General features: G+C 31.8%; 1 protein-coding gene across 1 annotated transcript; it reads left to right on the top strand.

Annotated features, from left to right (window-relative positions):
- Positions 1-647: 647 nt before the first annotated feature.
- On the top strand, positions 648-18,089 carry LOC137406822 (uncharacterized). The gene is made up of 8 exons (XM_068093433.1): positions 648-781; positions 6,222-6,381; positions 7,062-7,257; positions 8,266-8,462; positions 9,115-9,285; positions 10,911-11,019; positions 12,335-13,048; positions 17,956-18,089. Exons 1-8 carry the CDS (start codon positions 648-650, stop codon positions 18,087-18,089), a joined length of 1,815 nt encoding a protein of 604 aa, XP_067949534.1.
- Positions 18,090-21,332: the final 3,243 nt, after the last annotated feature.

Here is a 21,332-nt window from a genome sequence, read left to right as displayed (position 1 = left end):
AAGACATTCATTTCACTTTGTCTAGATGATCTAACAGGAAATGTAGCTGATCCAGAAACGTTCAAAACCTAGCTTGAATCAGCTCTGTTGCTTAAAACGTGGGTTCTGAAGCACCTGTGACAAACTTGGACATTAATCCCTGTACTTTCCAAATACATATTAATAGACTACTTGTGTGTAGCCAAAGTTGTTACCGCCAAATGAGATGATCAATGGCTAGTGTTTGATCATAAAATAAAAAGGTCGGTAATTACGAAAGTTAGTTTTATTGAGGAAGCACTCAATATCAATGGTTATCCACAAAAAAGCAGGAATTATTTATGTGGATACTGGCTATAAGGTTTTGTCTATCAAACATAGAAATAGAACTGCCTATGATGCCCCGGAGAGGGTCCCAACGCACCCTCTCATTTACCATGCAGTTGCGCGTAGATCTTAAATAGACTAAAATGGCTTTTTGCAAACTTTTGAAACAATGCGCCTCATTCACCCTCATGATCATCATCATCATTTCTCATCAAGTAGGTCGACCCTCATTATTCCAAGCTCATAGAAGAGTTTGAATATTTTTTTGTAACCAATGATGTACATGTATAACCCCTTTTAGCAGTTCTGTCAATGCTGACAGGGGTTTCTTTAGTTTTGGCATGCGTACTGTCTCCCTCAGAGTACCTGATCGAGATGAGAAATATCAATGCTGTTTCCGTATACTAGCTGGTAGTAGTGATATTATTCCATCATTTGACAAAATCACACATTGCACCTACAACTCGAAGCATTGGTAATTGTGGAGGTACAATGTTAAGGATGACACATAAAACAGGTGCTATTGTTGCATGGAACTACTCTATCACTGTCTAAACTCATGACACCTTGATGCAGAGCAAATATTGCAGTAGCCCAAATGGGTGCCCACCCAAACTGCTGTTCAGAATTCACGAAAAGTAAAAACCGTTTTGACCTTTAACCATTCTCATGAATTATAATCAAACCCAATTTGCTTACAGGACTTAACGCCGTTATTTCTATTACAAAACTGACATTACTGAAGTTCAACTCATTCACACTCGACGAGAGTTTACTCTCGTATTTGTAACATTGCTATGCACCCAAAGCTAGTTATCTCACCTCTGAACTTCACCTACTTCTTTTATTGTTATCTTTTAATTTAAAAACAAACGAGGTTTGATTTATTTAGAGCTATCTTTAAAAATTTAAAAATTGAGAACAAAGTTATTGAACATTTTTCTATTATTTAAAACATGGTTATGACAGTTTATCTGAGTTATATTGCGATGTAGATTAGCTATGTTTTGGTTTGAAGGATGATACTCGCGAAGAAAATTTCAAAATTAGAGTTTCCTGATTTTCATGTTCATGACTAACTGTATATGTTTAAATAATATTTATAACTGTGTATTGTATGTAATAAATAAGTTATTTTAGTTAAACTTTGCATGTTTTGCAATATTTATAGTGCAAGTCTAACTTTCATTCAGCAACTAAAATCTATTTTAAAATCGGATTTTTTCTGAAACTACCTGCTTCGAGTCACATACCTACATAAAATGAATATGAGTATTGGATAAGAATATAATACTATTTGAAAAAAAGGGGTTGGTTCTTTTAAAACTTCATCGAGTAAACTACCTCAAGCCTGTCCCTTGTAGTGGTTTTTGAATTACGACAACTTTCTTGGTGATTGGGGATAATCGTCTGAAAGTTAGTCAGGTGCAAGTGAGTTAATAGTATGGTTGGTCAAATGAGCACCTCAATTTTATACCAATTTCTTAAAAATTAAAAAAGGGTGTAGACCTCCACGTGCAAAAACCCCAGGAAGAAATATAGAACTTTAGTAAAGTAACCATGAATGAGTGCCAATTCAAAATTTGTCATTTAACTTCAAGGTTTCAAGAATAATGAAAGTACAATGCACCCTCAAAATACGATTACTGTAATATAAGATTTTTTATTTTACGAAAAGGAACATGATGAGTTTTTCAGCTCAGCATGCAAAACCTTTTTATCATAAAAAACCAAAAAAACTTTTGCTCGAGTTTAAATTTGACAGTCGGTGTGCTTATTTTGTACGTCAATTGACAAAGACACCAAAATGCTGTTCTCCAAAAATGTTTTCACAACACCTGAAAGAGACATGATGACTTAATTTCTTTGGTTATAATAGTAATAAATTTCTTTCAAAAACATCAGCGGAGTTGGAGTTGCGATCTCTTTCAAAATCTGCTTGATCAGACAACCTCTTTTAACCTGCTAACAAAAATCAATTTCATTTTGAAAACAGCATCATTCGGGTTTTTTTGCCAAATTAGGTTAAACAAAGTTTTTAAACAGGTCAACCAAAAATATGTTGAAAACGGAAACAGTTGATAACATGTTGATAACAACAGTTATAAAATTTTAGTGATACAAAGTGGAAATTTAGTGACATAGTAAAAATACAAGTGCATACTAAAGCTTAGCTTCAAGTGTGTGTGTTCAGTAAGCTAAACTTATTTGAGGTGATTTAAAAGTTTGTGTTATAAGTGTGTCTGCCTTGAAGATAGGAACTATCTACTGTAAAATATAATGTTACATTTGATTGCAGATCATAACCAATTAGTACATTAAATACCATAAAGTTACTGTAGGAAACTATGGTTACTGAAGTTAACATAGTGTTTCATTACTAGTTTTTAATATGCACAGCACCTATCTAAAATTTTGATGAATTTTTTTATTTATTCTACATTAAAACATAACATATCAAAAGAATAAAAAAGTAAGGTGCAGTTAAGGCCTATATGCACAGTAGTATGGCTATTCGAGGCGCAAAGCTTGAGTTGAAAAATAAAATTTGTAATAAAAAAAATCATGGTTGTCTAAGCAAAAGGAATCAGAACAATACAACTCCAGGGAGTCTAACAAGTACTGCTTCAAAGCAGCCCTAAACCATGATGACTAGTACCTTTTCCTTAGCCAAATTGACAAGAAACTTAATACTGATGACACTTGATGGGCAACCCTTCTATAGCCAACAGTAGAGGAGGAGGGTGGAAAGGATAATACAAATAATGAATGACGAGTGTAATTGCAGTGTGTTGAAAGTTTGGTTTGAGATTTAAAATGTGTGAAGGCTGAAAGACATATTTTAGTTGAATTAGTTGTTGTATAGGCAAAGCACGAGATCTTTTAAACAAAAATGTTGATAGAAAGTAAAACCCTTTATGATATATTTTTATAAGCAATCGCTTCTGAATGACTAAAATTTTGTGTAAGTAGCTAATTGGAGCATCTCCCTATGAGCCCAAGAAACAAACGATTTTCATGTTAAAGTATTATATAAAAGCAAAAGGTAAGATCAAAGAGGGCTGGTAAATAAATTTCAAGTTTTGTCGCAGTTTTTTCTCACCAGTTCTGTGTCTTGACCAGTTTAGTGTACTGTCAATTTTAACGCTTAAAAATGTTATGTTATCCATCAATTGTATATTTTTGTCAATCTATAGAAATTTTTTTTGTAAATCAGAATTTATTTTGTAGATTCTGAACAATTATGAAAATAGTCTAGTCAACATTCTATGTTAGTTTGTTTTGATTACACAAATTTTTATCACGCCAAAATCTTCAATTATTATTGCTATGTATTTATTGAAGTTTTTTAGCAGTATAAACTAAGTTACCAGCATCAGGAAACAGAATAGTTTTGGATTTATCAGTACTCTTTACAAAATCATTTAGATATAACAAAAATGGTGTTGGACCAATGAATTGAATTTTGATGATGAAAATGATGAATTTTTGTGATACTACACATTTAATTACTACTGGTTTGGGTATATTTTGAGTTATAACAATTTGAAAACGATTTGATAGATAATTTTGAATTAATTATATTCACCGAGTAATGTTAGCATTATATAGTTATTATGGTACTCCTACATAAAACTTTTTCACCGTTCGAGGCTAACCCTGGAACAGATCAAAACCGTCTTTTGAAGGTGCACCGCGGTAGTAAAGCCATATAGCTTTTGGTCTCCATTGTCACAATAGGATAATGAAAGGGTTCATACGGCGTCCACAAGCATGATGTCTCTTTGGATAAAAATGTATGTATTTTAGATGATGGCTGCTGTTATTTATATAAAAACCGCAAGCCAATTATTGATAATAGCCCCCAATGTTCAATGAATACCTACAGGGCATTCAGCTCTTATGAGTCAAGAGTAACCAAAGTCTATTGATTAGTGGAGAGGGAACCAAAAATATGAAGTCATTATTCTGAAGGTATAACATTTGGATTCATACAGCAAGCCTAGGATTAATCAACTGGCTAGACAAAGAGATGAGATTTATTAAACAGAACATACAGTTGTTTAACAAAAAAGCAATCCTGCTCATTTATGTGACAGTAGGCAAAGCAGATTTATTACATATTTTTGCATAAAGGAATTGGAGTCGTTATTTGATTACAAAACCAACAGACTTGAAGTCTATTAGGGTAATTAGGCGATTTAAAACCTCAAATTGAAACTACTTTCTCTGAACTTAAAACAGGGTGTAGACTCCCACCTGCAAAAACCCATAATGAAAGTTTCAAACTTCAGCAAGTTAGTCGGGTCTCTTAAATAATTAATTTAAATATATTTCTTGAAAATTGCACCAAAAAAGGATTTTAACACCCTTAAGAGTAAACCTCACTTTGAAATTAGACTACCACCTTCTAAAGAGTGCTACCTGTATTAAAGCTCGGTCAAAAACTGCATACAACAATACATCCAAACATACCATAATATATATATATATACATGTATATATACATTGTACTATAATATATACTATATTGTATATATATTGTACTATAATATATATTGTATATAGTAGCGTATATATATATACATCTCAAAGTTGGTCGTATGTGTATTCGTGTATTCGTCGTTTGGATTGTTCAGCTTTAGGTATTATTTTAGCATTACGGTGCCCTGTTAAGCAGTATTTTCAGACACAAGTATATGCAACAAGATGCTTCTTTGCCTTTTTGGTTAGAGCTAATTGGTTTAGCTCCATGACAAAGAAAATAATTTAACTTCGTAAAAGTTGGCGATTTGTCTAAGGATTATATATGTTATTAGAAGATATACATTGTTCACCATGGAGAGTTCAGCGATATCCGTTAGCGTAAAAAACCAAAAATACGGATAAATGGTGAAAACTTTAGATAAAAGTTTCTTTATTAAATACATATCACATTTTCCTGAAAATGTGTTTTTACTAAACTAAATTTATTTAAGTTACATTCAGCGTTTATGTTACACATCTGTCTCGAAGGTAAACACTCTCCACGTAGTAAGCCTACATTGCAATGTTCCATGTACATGTATTTTATCTTGCAGATTATAATAAGAAAATGCACTAAAGTCATTTTAGGTACCTATGATTACTAATGTTAACATAATGTTTTGTTACTATTTGTAATTATGATGGTTTTGATGATTTATACTAAGAGGTGATTGCATTAGATTACATCCCATTGGTGATTACTACGGGCTTCTATACCGTTCTACAGTGTTTGTTTATAGCTTACGATATTTTCGCATGCCAGTGTTGGCATGCGTTTTGGCATACCAATTTTTGCATGCCACTACTCAAACAAACTAAATTCATATAATTGTATACCAAACCATTTTTCATTGTAAGCATGGCCAAATTGACTATATGTATCCATTACTTGCTAATGATTTAACATTTACATTGAAACACCTTTACATTTTTATTTGTTATCATAACTCATTTCAATAAAACACGTATTTCAAGTTACAAAGTTTAAAGTTACAGTCGTTAGACAAAATTTGAAAACCTTTAAAGCTGTTTTTATTTTCTCTCTTAATTTATTTCAATTACACAAAACTCATTTTCCATTATATTTAGCTTGAAAGTTGGAAGGGCAAAACCTTGATATATGTTAAAGACAAGTCAATTTCTGTCCAAAGAACTGTTTTATTACCCGGGCAACGCCGAGTGGTACAGCTCGTAGCATATAAATTTAACAAACAGGGAAAGTATACCATATGTTTTCATGAATTGTTTCGACAGAAAAATTTGGTCACTGGCACTTTGTCAAAAAAACAGTTATCATTGTTGGGTGCTACTCATACATGTATAAGTTAAAATCTAAATTTTAACAATTTAAGTGTACATATTTTTTCATGCAACATTTTCATTAACAGTAAGGTGTTTGAATTCTCCCTAAATGACTTGCCAGCCTATGACGTAGCTAAGGCAAAGCCAAAATCATGTGATGTCTGTACCCTCAATGGAGAGGAGAATGGATTAGCTGTAGTCTATTGTGTACCCTGTGATAAGGTTTTCTGTGCCAAACATGACCAGGTAACTATTTATTGTGGTTTATTAGTTTAAATCTCCGCTATTATCAAATATTTCCTCATTGAGAACAATGGATGGTTAGAGAAACATGATGTATTTGATGCTGTGTTATTCATAGATAAAAATCTCATATGGTATTAAAGCTCTCCAGCTAATTATACCTGTTTTTCACACTTTGGTATGAATTATTCTTGCATCGATTTGATTTGCTTTAATTTTTTTCAACTCACAACACACTGAAGACAGAAAGAGCAAAAAAGTTATTTGATTTTGTAATAATTTTAGCTGAGAGCATCAAACTTTAAAAATTTCAAAGCAAATTGGTACAACGACATTAGGAAATCTGCATTGTTTCTTTAAATAGTTACTCTCTGTGAACTGACTTTTCTACCTTTTTACTTTTGTGGCATTTGATTACAACCAGAAAAAAACTTTGCTTACTCAAGCTATTCAGAGTTATTTAATCAATAATTATACTTGCAAGTGTTTAACTACTAAAAGTCAAGAGCACAATTCTTTGTTACTATGTTGTGTTGACGCGTTTGATAAAGTTTATCAAGCGATAAATTGAAGTAATTCAGACTCAGATAATAATTGTCACTGATCCTTTTTAAAGAAAGCTATTCCAAAGTGGCCATAAACGAGCATAACTTTTAACTACCCCAGTTATTCTCACATTTTAGAAGCACAAGGAATTTTTTAAGGATTTTGGTGAATCACACAAAACTATGAACATGGAGCAGTTTGAGCAGCAAAAAAGCTGGCAGCAAAGCAGAGTCTGTGTAGATCATGATAACAAACCATTCACCATTGGCTGTAGAAAGTGTCTAAAAATGGTTTGCAGTGGATGTCTTTCTTCAGCAGGAAGTTGTTCAAATGGTAAGTGACTAGAGTGTTATATAGAACTGTGCAGCGTACAGTCAGGGAAAAATCATCTATATCTGAACTAAATATAGAAATTTATAAATTATTAATGACAATTTAATTAAATAGAGCCATAAAAAACTACCTCAGATACTAAGAAGAAAAATTTGCTCCAATCTTCCTGTTTGATTCTGATGCTGCAGGTGATGGAAGCAAGAAGTAACAATAAGATGGTCAAGGTTAAGCTTTAGAGGAGATTTTTGTGTTTAAAACCTTAAACACAAAAATTTATGTTTATGCCTTAATCCACCTACAAAAGGTGGATTAAGGCATAATAATATAAGTCTATAATATAATGCCTATAATTTAAGCATTATATAATAGGCATATAATATAATGCTTATAATAATATAGTATAAGCATTATTATATAATGCTTATAATAATATAAGCATTCAACATATTTTTCAATGGTTTGAAAAATGCGTAACCATATCGTTAACCAACAGCTAGAGAGTATAAATATGCTAGCTGGTGACCTGAAGTAATTACATTTAACTTGGGAAATAGAGAGAAAAATAGAATGATAAAATATTTAGTCATACAATATTTGTTCTTCTAAAACAGATGCCCTGGAAAAAGGTTGAAATTTTTTTATCAGGAATTTACTAACGACTCTATTCTGTCTAATTGAAAAGCAGATATCCTTCCTATTTTAAATCTCCCATCAAGTTTAATAGACACTGCTCAGATGCTGACCTGAAGAAAGGAGCCATCCGTATGACATAAGAAGTTTTAAAAACTATAATCACGGTACCATGCATGACGTCAAATGAATGACAAAATCAATTGAAAACTTTATCACAATGTGATATAAAAAGTAATGAAATAAAAACCATTGCATCTTTATTCAATTTCCAACATATTGTGCTGCTTTTACTGAGTTAAAAAGCACATTTTTCCGCTTTGAACAAATAAAATACAAACCAAACAGTTCAAGTTTATTATCATATGTGTCCAACAGGGGACCATCACCAGATGATGTCTCTTGATGAATTGGTAGTTCAATTGAATGAGGAACTCCACCGATTGAAGAAAAGAATCACAGAGAAGGAAGAGTCTTTAGAAAAAGTCTTCAAGTCTACATCTGAAACTCTGGCTGATTATGACAGAGAAACAGATGATATGTTGAAGAAGATTTACAAAAATAGAGATGAGCAGGTTGACCTACGCTAAACTTGTTTCCATTCTTAATAAGCTGAAAACTGATATCAACAACAAATAGGAAACTCAAACTTTGGTTATCTTGCTGAAATTGACTGTAGATATTCCTTCAAAATGTCAATAGAATGTACAATACATAAAAACCAAACATAATTTTAATGTGTTTGATTTTGTAGAGATTTTGACTTAATATTGCATCAGATCATTTGCAATATTTATATCAGTCTTTGCTCAATATGTGTTACGATCCCTACCGGAATAGTATTCAAATTCAAAATACTTGTATGAACTTGTAAGCTGTAAGTTTATAGATTATCATAGTCTTCCTCTTACTTCAACAACTTGACTACATTTCTTCTATTTCACATGTAAGTTTAGTAGCAGATCTGCTGCTGTGACTCTTTTATATAACATACACATGGCTAGCTCTACAATAATGGATTGCTACGGATACCGAGTATAATTACATATATAATCTATTACAAATTAGCAGTGTATAACTTAATGATTACAGTAGGAAATTGATGTAGTTAGTTTGAAATTGCTTTGTTTTTGCTGTTTTACAGTTAAGAATAGAGGGAGGTAATTTTATTTTGGGTTACTTTAATAAGGAACTGTTTAGTTAATTGAAGTTGAAACAATATTACAGATGGAGAGTCTGAGACTACAATACCAGCAACTGGAAGAAGAGTTTATAGAAGCAAGACTGAAAACTAAAACTATGATTACAGACTACCTGGAGGATAACGTGCTGTCTAAGTGGAGTCAGCTCAGGAACTTCTATCGCACTGCTGAGTCAAGGGCTCAGCATGCTCATGACGTAAGTTGAATTAACAGAATGAACTGTTACTGTAATTTTATCTAAAACATCACTATAGTTAGCTGTTTATTTTAAGTGAAACCTTCTATTAAAAAGCTAGTGAAATTATCTGGGTTAAATTTCAAAAATAGAATGCAGATCATACAGAAGTTTATAAAACTTGGACACATTGATATCTAAATTTTTCTGAAATACACAGAAATAGTGAAATGATTTTAAGGAACAACTGATTGAATACTATGACAACAGTAAAATAGGGAATATTAGCCTACAGCGTAGTATAGCTGGATTGGTAAGAGAATTATTTCTGCTCATGTGTGTTACTGTCATCTGTTTACGGTCAATATAATAACTAATATGGAAAAGCTTGTTTATCAAAAAAGTGTTATCTTCCATTTATCTACAATCAAACAAAGCAGCTAGAAGGAAAGGTGTTTAGTTTGGTCATAGTAAACTTTTGTACCTTCGATATTCATACAAATAAAAAAGAAACAGGTCAGTTTTGTAAACTTAAGTGTATGATCATAAATTTAGCTCTTGAGCTGCTAACTTAACATTTTTTGCAAGGTTACAATTGAGTGTTCATTAAAACTTAGTATTTGTCAAGAATAAATGCATGTTGTCATAATTTTAGCCAGATGATCTATTAGAAAGATTATGGTAAAAAGTTAGTCATAATATTTTACATCACCTAGAAACCATAAAAAACAAAACCAGAAATATGTTGTGAAGTCAAGGCGGAAACTGTTTAAATAGAGCATGTTCATTGTCGGATGGCTTATTTATATTATTAGTGCTCACAACATCGTAATTATTATTTTATAATTAAAACACTCACTCTTATTAGTACTGTTGGTGAAAAAAATGGAATTATAGGCAATCAAGTAACCTACAACTAATAGAATCTACGGAGCTGTAATATGTCTGACATGTTTGATCATAGGATAACTTTAAAGTATATTTTGCAAAGCAAAATCAAACTCATGGTTGACGATGAACAGGTTTCTACCAGCTCAACAAATTCAAAAAAGTGTTTCTATTTATTTAAATACCGACATAATACATCGACGCTATTAGTTTACTATTCAATAATTAGAAACGCTTTGTGCAAAGTCTATAAAAGGTGCATCTCGCTGGTCTTGGTCATCTGAGATCGCAGGGTCGATTCGCACAACACGGCTTATGGTTTGTAATGAGTTAAAAAAGCATGCATTTGCTTTTTAAAAGTCATTTTGAAATGATTTAATAAAATTTATTATAATATCACCTTTAAATATTGATTCGTAGAGTTTTTGTTTATAGCAATCATTCCTTGACAAAAATGTCATCATTTTTACATCGATGAATTTGCACTAGTCGATTTCAGTCATTACGATTACTTTTTCCAAAGCTCATTTATTGAAGACTGGAAACTATAAAATATTTAACACAAATAACCACCAATAAAGCTAGTTTACTAAAATCTGAATAATAACTTATTGGTATTGAAGTATTAAGCTATTATTAAGTATTAGGCCAACTGTTTTCTGAAATCAAATAACCTAGTTTGAAGAAAGCAATCAATCTTCCTATAATTGCTTATTCACTGTTTAATACTTAAATAATGAGCCATCATACATATTTAGTGTGACGTAGTGTCAGGATACAGACGCACAAGGATTGAGATACAGAGATTGGTCGAGGAAGACTTACCATCTTTAGATATTCCTGTAGCGGGTAAATTGAGAGAAAAGGGTGAGTTTGGTGCATTTCAAGTAGACATTCATTTTGTTTGGAAGTGTAAACAGTTTATTTTTTATTCTTTTTCTTTAGTCACATACTTTTATAACGTACCAAAATTCTTGTTTATAAGCCGCCACCATCTATAAGCTACTCTCTAAACATTGGTTTTTTTAAGTTACAGTTATATGACATGTAAAATCCACTCCTTGGTTTTTTCTTTTATTTATCACATTTAAATTGTGACATGAGTCATTTGCCAAGTCTGCTGTTTTTGATTTTGGTCACATGAACGCATTTGCTGATGAGATATCAATGAAACAATAAGTGTTTTAACATTTTCGGATGATGAGGAAGGGTGGGTGAAGGAATGATTTTGCTGTGTTATGCTTGTAACTAACTACTCATACGCAAAAAGCTCTAAAAAAGATGGCAAAATTTGTAAAAATCTCATCAAAATGTGCAACGATATGGCTCTTAGTTTTAATATCATGGGTTAACATAATGTAGCTTTAAAATTGCTAACCAAATTGCTGCAGAACTTTGTGCAATAATGAGAGGTTGCCAAACAATTGAAATTCAAGTCTAGAATGGTCCAATGACAGCAGCTACAACAATTGAAGTCATAGCATACAAGACGTCAAAGACTTGACTGCAAATATTGAATATTTTCTAGTGTTTTATTGCTGAATATCTTAATTGTAGCATTTGCATATATCCACAGCAAACTTGAAATGCATTAACAGTTATTATGATAAAAATCTCATTTTAGTTTATTTTGGATACTAATTTTCTTTGGTCATGTTAATATTTTTTAGTCTATGCAACCATAATTTACTTATCTGACAGTATGTACTCTACTATTCTAAAGTCATAAATTATTTTCTAAAAACCTGTTTTTTTCTGGTTTCTCCAGAGCTGAAGATTGAATACCCAAATAGATTAAAATTTAATCTAACTTCCAACTTAACCCCACTTTCTGAGATCATGACCCAAATGTTTATACCCTATTCACTAGCCAGTTTTACCTTATTTTATTTGATGATTCTGGTTGTTAGCTGCTGGAAGGTGTAAGATTAATTATAAAGTTGTCTTTTTTATTTTTTTGTTTAGTCATGAAAGTCCAAAACAGTACAGTAAATGATTGTTGGTAGCTGTTAACTTGTAACTCATTTGTTTTTCCTCAAATAAAACCACTTTTTGTTTAGGTTTTCTTTAGTATTTTAAATAATTATTTTGGAAATAATAACCAAATAAACCAGATATACCAAATAGTTGTACAATTCTCACTGACCAGTGTGACCTTAAAAATCTACCTTATCGTTTGTAGCTGGGAAATGTGAGATGAATTTGGAAATTGCCTCATCCAATGGTTTTTCACTTGACCACCAACTGACACTTGAGCCAATCAAACCTCTCCCTAAATTCCTCAAACTCCTCCATACCATTGCTTTACCTAGGAGGCCTTACTCTGTAAAAGTTTGTAATTCTAAAATATTCTCCAGCCTCTTCAATAAATCAGTAGTTACCATTGATAGCGCTCACCAACTTGAAGGTTCATTTCTCACATTCAACAACCGTCCTCTAGCAATAGAGGTCTACAGAGATAAACTCTATACAGCAGTTGGTGGGAATCCTTGGACTATCTATGTACATGATCAGCAGGGAAAGCAAGTCAACTCCTGGAACCATAGCGACTACGATGATTGGACAGGGCTAGCAATAACCTCTGATAAAGTTGTTGCTCCTGACAGGAATAACAAGCTTCTCATCATCTACTCTCTGACAGGCAGTAAAATCAAAGAGATTTCCTGTGTTCGACTTAGCAAGGCCGAAGTTTCACTGTGTGCTGCAGGGCTAAACAAGGTTGTTGTGTCAGACTACAGATCATCTCAAGTCTTCATGGTAGATATAGCTAATGGTCAGCTCCTCTGGAATTGTAAAGATGTGAGTAAACCTCAAGGATTGACATGCTATGAAGAAAGATATGTGCTAGTGGCAGCATTTGGGAGCACTGCTGTAAGAGTCCTGGATAGTTCCAAAGGTTAGCGACTATTAAATACATAAACTATTTAGGATGAATGAGACTAAAACGTGGTCATATTCTATTAACTTGACTATGTACATGTATATGAGTGTATGTTACCTTTTATAATATATACACTATCAACTGGATATTATTAGAATTTTTCATTGAACTAAATGTATTATTTTAATTATAAATGAAACTTAGCTAAAATGAATTCAGTTGCTTTTTAATAGCTTGACTATAAGCCCTTCAACTTCATTTATTAAATAAAATACTTGCTAGAAGATAAAATAATTGTAGCTTTTGGTTTGCGTCATCCGATTTTAAGTTTTGTAAAACCAATTTAATAGCTGACTGCTACCATTTTTTATAAATTGATTTGCGAATCATATTGAATTAGAAAATTCAATCTTTCTTTATTTCCATCAGCATTCACATTAAAGCTGTTTTCCACATTTAGATAAAACGCTGAGATTCAGTAACTTCTCCTCTAAAAACATTTCATGTGTGACTAGTGGGTTTGCCGTAATTAATGATGCCCAATAATACATGCATTTACTGTTTAAATTATTACTTAGCAATTCAAATTCAGTCAATAAACTTAGGTACTTGAACTTAAGACTTGATGACGAACGCATTATTTTCTGCAAATACATTATTAATTCTGCTGTTAACGCATGTTGTTAAACTGCCATTTGATCATTTAATGAGTAATTGGAAACTTTTGCAAAAAAATATTATATCACTAATTTCATTACTAATGTGCTTATCTGCTAAGTCAGTTTGTCACCTCATATTTATCACAATACCCATATTATTAATTATTCAATTTAATAATTTAGGCCTAACGCCAGTTATTTCTAAAATTTTCCTTAATGTAATGCATAATTCAATTTGACGATTGTTATTAAATTTGATAATGTCACTTATAATGCAAGTATTTTCAGAACTAATTTGATAATTTGATGCATAATTTGTTTTTTGGTAGAATCAATTTACATCAATTATAAGTAATACCGATGCATACATTAAAATGTAATACTGATGCATACATCAAAATGTAAGATTGATGCATAAATCAAAATGTAATGTTGATGCAATTGATTTAGAAGCTAAATGGACAATTTATTGTATAATTCAATTTGATGTAAAATGTAATTTAATGGTTTTATTATTATACATTTTATCATTATAATTATATCATTATTATTTGCATCAATTTTTAATTATCATATTTCCTAATATAGATTACATCAAAGTTGGTTACTTTACTTGTTCATGAAGTTTTTTCTCTCAGCCAACTTGGTATTTCATTGTTTATTTAAACAGCACAAAAATTTTACTCAATTCTCTCTCTCAAAGTTCTATGTTTTGTGAAGACACGGGAGATTGCGGTTCTCCACCATTTCCTATCTATTGTTTCTTTCATCAATGCTTTAATACCCCTGCTATTTCTGTTTATTAGATTATTGAAGTAAATTCACAAATCACAAACTAATTAAACTATATACACTATTAATGCAATTCAAAACTACTGAATGGTTAATCATTTAATTCAACAGAAACTTTACAAGGCCCTGCTGGTTATCACTTGTTCTAAATAGCATCCAGTAGGAGTTTTTACGTCTGTGTGTAACTGATAAGTTGCGGAAAATTATTTGAAGTTTTTAAGGTTGACTTGCAACAAAATTCACATTACAGTTTTTTGGTATTAAAAGATTTACTGTATCTTACACTGCTGTGTTGTAGGTGCAAAACATGTGTAAATGTGATTACAAGCTCTTAAAAGCTCAAAAACGAACATTTGATCGCAGCCATCCCAAAACCGTCGTATATCGGAATCAGTTTATTTTTTGACGCAGTCATTACATTTGGTTATTGTTTTGTCACGTAATTTCCTCACTTAAATTGAAAGGCCAATAAAGAGCTCAATATAAAACTTTTTATAGCACTAGTTTATGACAAACACTTTGGGTTTTACTGAAGGCCTCGTATCAATTATAGATGCTCGTTACTTTACAGTTTTGTTTCGGCTTGGTCTAATCGTCTAGTCGTAATCTGATCATGTGACCCATACTTCACAAATAGTTTCTGCAGCAGTTCTCAATTATTACATGTGACCAACAGGTTTGTCATTAGAGATTACCCGATTCTAAATTTACCAGCCAGCTCAGATACCGATTCGATATACCGATTCTTATTGAAAAATAATCCGATTCTGATACCGAGTCAGATCTTTTGTGTTGCATAGAGAGTTGTTCATTTTATTATGCAAATATAGACATATTGCAATAAAAATATAAATATTAATGTATTTATTTGTTTGTATTTATAGAAAAATATATATAGCCTACATATTCACATACTGACATACCGTGCATGTAGTAACAAAACAGTTCATGTTTCTTGTAATTTGTAAATAAAGGTAATTACTGGTAGTGGTACAGTTCTCTCTGTGATAACAAAGTCTCTACTTTATTGCTGAATAAACTGCTGCGCCTGTACAAGTTTAGAGCAAATCAATGTTTCTTTTAATTACCGTCAGTAATTCAACCCTCCCACCAAGAAGTCTCTTTCTTCTATCACTAGCAATGTAGCCAGTCGTACTGAAGGGGTGCTCACTATCCACAGATAATGGAGAACAGGCTAATACCAATAAGCTGCTGGGGTTACCAATTTTTGTACGATACATACGATACATTGTATCATCAGGATTAAGAAAGTGATAGACAACTTTATGCATCGACTGCTCAAATTACTTTCGTAATGCTAGTAAATAGAAATATTTCACTGTGTTCTTGTCTCCCATCTTTGTTATCTTGTTCGTGATCGCCTGCGATAAATCCTATTGCTGTAATTTGGAAATACCGCACTTTGGGATTTTGTCCTGACTAAAGCAACAAGGTTCCTCAGCTGTGTTGATCAGGCTAGAGACATGAAACAAATTGTGTGGCAGGCCTGAAACTTATTAGGTAAAAGTAAGGAGCTTGCAGCTGATGATTTTTTATTAGTGTAACAGGCAAAAATACGGTGTTCTGCTAAATAGTTGATCTGTAAAAAGGATCAGAAGTTTCATATTTTTAAAGAAAAGATCGACTGGTACCGATTCAGATACTTAACACCCATATCGGCACCGATATTGATTCCAATAACAAAAAATGGGGCAAGGGCATGACCTCTACTTGTCATGTTTATCAGACAATGATATGTACTCCTTTGAGCTAAGGTTGAAAAATTAAACGCATTTTTACGGTAGGTAATAGGAAATCAATCAGTGCTAAAAGTGACAGCATTTCAATGATGATAAAATAGATGCGTAAGAACAATAGATATGGTTTTATTGAATGCGTGAAGTATATTTGTGAAAATATTCAATGAATGAGGTTGCATGAAAGTGTAAACAGAAACCATCTACCACAACTAAGTCACATTTGAGCCGTTTTGGAAAGAGAATCCAAACTACGGCGGTCTCGTGTGGCTGCAATTAACTGTTCATTTTTGAGCTTTTAAGAACTTGTAATCACATTTCCACATATTTTGCACCTACAACACAGCAGAGTATGAAATGGTGAATCTTTTGATACCAAATAACTGTAATGTGAATTTTGTTGCAAGTCAACCTTTAAGTATTAAATAAATAAAATGATCATCTGTGAACAATTCTATCCATTTGTCCACTTTTCAGCTTCTGGAGGTGCAAAATAAAGTAATAAATTTTATTTAGAAACATTATTTTTTTACATTTAAATATCTGCATGAATATCCTGCAAAAATATACCTGTTTGTAATTATGTTTTTTATTTAGGTGTTCAGTATACCTTAAGCTTGTTGGTGAATAAATAATTGTAATGGCTTGTTCATGAACTAAAAAATCAAATCGTTACAAATTTTACAAAATCAAATAAAAATAAAGACCCTGTGTTCTTCTAAGAACGGCTGAATATGAATCTTTGTGAAACAAATAGCTTATATTCAATAAAGGTAAATAGAGAACACAAAATCCTATTTTAGAGCAGGACTAAAATTTGATAAGACAAAACTGGTAACAATGACCTATCTTTGCAAATGTAATACACACCACTATTACCCCTATAAATAATACACATTACATTAAGTGTCTAAGATCAATCTACAACACATTTATAAACTTGTTTTGCGACAGTCAGTGTTTGTACTGAATAATCTGATAGCAAAGCCTTTGTGTTAGGCCTTACGGTTTAAAGTTTATGGCAACTTATTTGCATTGTTGCCAAATATTAGGTTTTCCCAAATTATTTAATTATGTCTAATCAAAAAAGCTTTAGGCAAGCAGTGTAAGAGTTAACTCTTTCACTACCAAGTTATTTCTAGCTCTGCCTGAGTTTATTTTTTCTTTTCACACAAATGCTGACATAACGTCACTAATATTGTGATAACTTGAGAGGGAATGAAGATATCCACATAATTTTAAAAACAGGTTGCTGAAAAGAGGATATTTCATTTGGAAACAACTACTAAATTTAAACTAATTTTTTTTAAATAATAAAAGATTTTACACACTTGACCAACAATATTTTGCCAGTGATTTAGAAAGTCATATTTTGACTGTCGCCTTGATATTCGGTTGCCATTATACTTTTTCACATGAAATACATGCACTAGAAAAGTGGGAATCACTTGATATAGAGTTACTGGAGTCCCAATGACTAAAAATGGTAGAAGCTTCTACAGCTTAAACGATTATGGTATTATTTTTTGTCCAGCTTTTTTCAGCTTTTTGTTTGATAATGAGTAAGCTGCTGGTGAGAGGCTGCAAATCAGCCTATATTCAGCTGACGTAGAACCCTGCAGGAAGTTAAACAATGTTGGTAGAATAACAATCATATATATACTATGATAATTAGTGTAACGGTGATAATTATTTTATAGTTTTTACTTTACAGGTGAAATAGTCTCTGAACTGACAGATTCTGCAATTGGACTAAAAAACAAGCTTGACATGCACATTTCTGGAGACAGACTTCTTGTAGCCAACCGGCCAAGAAAGAATATATTAATCTACCAGCTACTACCTTAGCAGAATTAATCAACCAACCATATCACTTTAACTACGCTCACGTCTATTCCCCCTTAATATGAACAAATGAGCTCTTTCAAAAAATAACCATCTACTATCCTGAATAAAAGAACACAATATCTGATCAACAGAATTAGAAAGCTGTCATTAAACTAGTTACGAAATTATGGTTTTTGCTATAGAACTACTCCCAATGTCTAATTCAGAAATCATCAAATGGAACTGAATTTTACTAGCTGCATTATATATTACTGATTTCTCTTGACTAATATATTTTATCAAACCATATAACTCTATTGTAATCAGTCTTGGGGCGTGGGGTTTACATACAATAGTAATTTATAAATACTAAAATGTATAAAACAACTTCATATACTTGTTTAAGTTTTATATAACTTTCCGTCCTGTAAACAGTTAAATTCAGGGTGTTAATTTATTGCTAAGTGAACCCTCTGAACCCTAACGGTAGGTTTTCCGGAATTCATATGGCTCTGTTTACAAAATCTCTTTCTAAGTAACGGCGTAAACCAATCAAATTAATTCTTGCGCAGGCTGTTAAACTGGTTTTTTCACTTTCTTTCATACCAGTTTCCAAATATGCTTATCTACTTCTTTTGTTGTAATAACAAATGTTTATAGAACATTATCGCAAAAAATTGATAAAACTCGTTTGTTGGTAGGCGATTGTGATGCAAATAAAGAAATTCATGATACTGACTATAATTTTTCAGCTTTTTTCAAGTCATGAAATGATGATGAACATGTGCTCAATAAATATCATGCTGCTGTGCACGTTTTTACAGGTTTTCAAATCTTACAAACTTGTATAAGTTTAACCCGAATAATGGTAAAATAAATTTTTTTTTCTGTTTGATGACACTCGCTGTGGGTTGCCCGATTCATTTACTAGTGTTTTATCAAATATCATTGTATTATGATATTTGATAAAACATATTTACATACGGGTATATTTAATAAAAGTTTAAAACTTTGGATCATTGCACAAATTGCCAGGATTACTGACTCACATTGACATGAATGGCCAGGCTTCAAAGGGTTAATTAATTGAACTAATATCTGATAGATAGTCTTGAAAACTACTTTGGTCAATCGCCGAGTGTATGCTTGAGAGCAGACAACTTTCATAAACATTTGGCATTCTGATACTTCATATCTCTATTTGGTTGTTCTGAAAGCAGTTTATCCAGTTTTGACTATACTACATGTATTTTTATTCGACAACTTGAGCAATTTTTACAGTCTCTGATTGTCTGAAGTTATAATCTTATTAATCTCGGCACAACATTGAAAGAGCAACTTTGTATCTCTCTCACATCAATTTACCTGGTGATATTTTAAAATTCTTCCTCGCCCTAACTTACTAAAGATTTATCTAAAGAATTTTCTCGAGTTCTAACAGTATTGCTCTGTTCAAATAAAACTAACAACAATATAAGACAAAACAAAAAACATATTCTTTATAACCAAAATGATTGTAAAGTATGGATTACTCTTTGGTATTCAAGCAACAATCAAATTGTGCATATGTCAATAATTGCTGATTGACCAGTTGTTGGAAATTATTGTATTTTGATAATTAGCATTTCTTCTTTTGTATTATCTAAGGAATGGTTCTTCAGTGTGATCCAAACAAATAAAATGTAATGTGAACAGCTCAGTGTAAAATTGGAAAAAAGTTAATGTAGAGACTAAACTATTTTCACTTCAAAATAGGAAAAATTTACATGTGGCAGGCGCAGATTATTGTCGGAGGTGCAGCTTATTTTAGGTCATCTTAATAATCAAGTCCATAAAAGGCAACAAAGTATGGAGACTTTAGAAAAGGTGAAAAAGAAATAGTACCCAACTTAGATAGATATTCTATGTTTCTTGCTTAAATTCCTTTTCAAGAAAATATGACATTCAAGAACAAATTAGACAAAACGGATTAGGGTTTATCTTATCTTTTGGGTATAAAACTTGTGAAACTTGATAATCCGACCCTCATTATGTTTGCTCATTATGTTTTGTGAAAGCCAAATAGGTTGTGAGTTGTGATATAACTCACAGATGATAACAATCCAATAAACAGTTTTATACATCATTTGGTTCATAAAAGAGTCTGATAGGCATTCCAAAGAGACCAGAAAAAAGTCTACCATTTTGAAACCCCGGAAGGAGAAAAATAGTTTTTAAGGCTTGGTTAATTTTAGCAATAAAATATTATTTGTGTAATACGCTACTTACTCTAATTTTTTTAAAGTTTAAAGCCATTTTTATCATCTATTCACGTACAATCAAAAAATTTGGGCTCCAAGAAGCTAGACGTAAGATGCATTGCCTCACCATCTGCACGATATACAACTGTCTCCGTAATTACTGTACTCTGCCCAAATCTAACAAACACATACATGTATAATAAAATAATTTGGTATACAGTAGTTGGGTTGCCGTATATGAAATAAAATTAAAGTACTTATACTTTAGCTATAGAACAAGCATATGACTGCTTAAGCTCAATAATCTACAATATTAACAAAGCTAATGAGAAAAGGCTATACAGAATGTCTACTATCAAAAGACATTACTATATTTAATAACCATGATGGATTCAATCAAGATATCAACTATTGCAATTATCCTGAGATAGACATTTTGACTAGGAAAGCTTTTAGAAATATAGACCATGGAACTATAGCTATAACTATAACTGTATATATTAGGTATAGTTAATAGGTCTACGGACTCAGCTTTTTACCCATAAAACCCCATAAACTCAAAAGCATAACCAATTGAAAGGATACTACATCCTATAATGATGTGGATAAACTATTTTTTGAGCATGTAAGAACCGTCTAAAATTCTCCACAAAACCAAGAAGGAAATACATAAGGAATTGTTGACAAAATATTGAGCATAGAAAGAATTACACCATAGTTTTCTTGATGTCAGGAAATCTATGAACCTAGAGTTATCTTTTGCTTTTGGCTTGGAAAATTTTTATGACTGAACAAGTAATCATTCCATCAAAAAATTATGATCACATGCAATAAAATATCTGTGGCAAAAATCAGAATCATTATTTGTAAATTAAGCGCTTGGTTATAATACCAAAGAGAACTAAAAATACTTTCACGGATTTTTGACATCTGTAAAGGATGTCAACTGGATCCCTACTTGCCACAACAGAGTCACAGAATAACTTGTTGTCTATTCAAAAGCTTTTTGTTTAGAAGTCTTTGA

Source organism: Watersipora subatra, chromosome 10 (assembly GCF_963576615.1).
Source record: "Watersipora subatra chromosome 10, tzWatSuba1.1, whole genome shotgun sequence".
Taxonomy (NCBI): domain Eukaryota; kingdom Metazoa; phylum Bryozoa; class Gymnolaemata; order Cheilostomatida; family Watersiporidae; genus Watersipora; species Watersipora subatra.
Note: the sequence above shows the minus strand (reverse complement) of the source record. Positions and strands in the feature narration are given on the sequence as shown.

Coding starts and splice junctions, on each gene's coding strand:
- LOC137406822 (XM_068093433.1), top strand. CDS start 648: ATGCGTACTGTCTCCCTCAGAGTACCTGATCGAGATGAGAAATATCAA. Junction 782..6,221: donor ACCTACAACTCGAAGCATTG/GTAATTGTGGAG, acceptor TTTCATTAACAG/TAAGGTGTTTGAATTCTCCC. Junction 8,463..9,114: donor ACAAAAATAGAGATGAGCAG/GTTGACCTACGC, acceptor ACAATATTACAG/ATGGAGAGTCTGAGACTACA.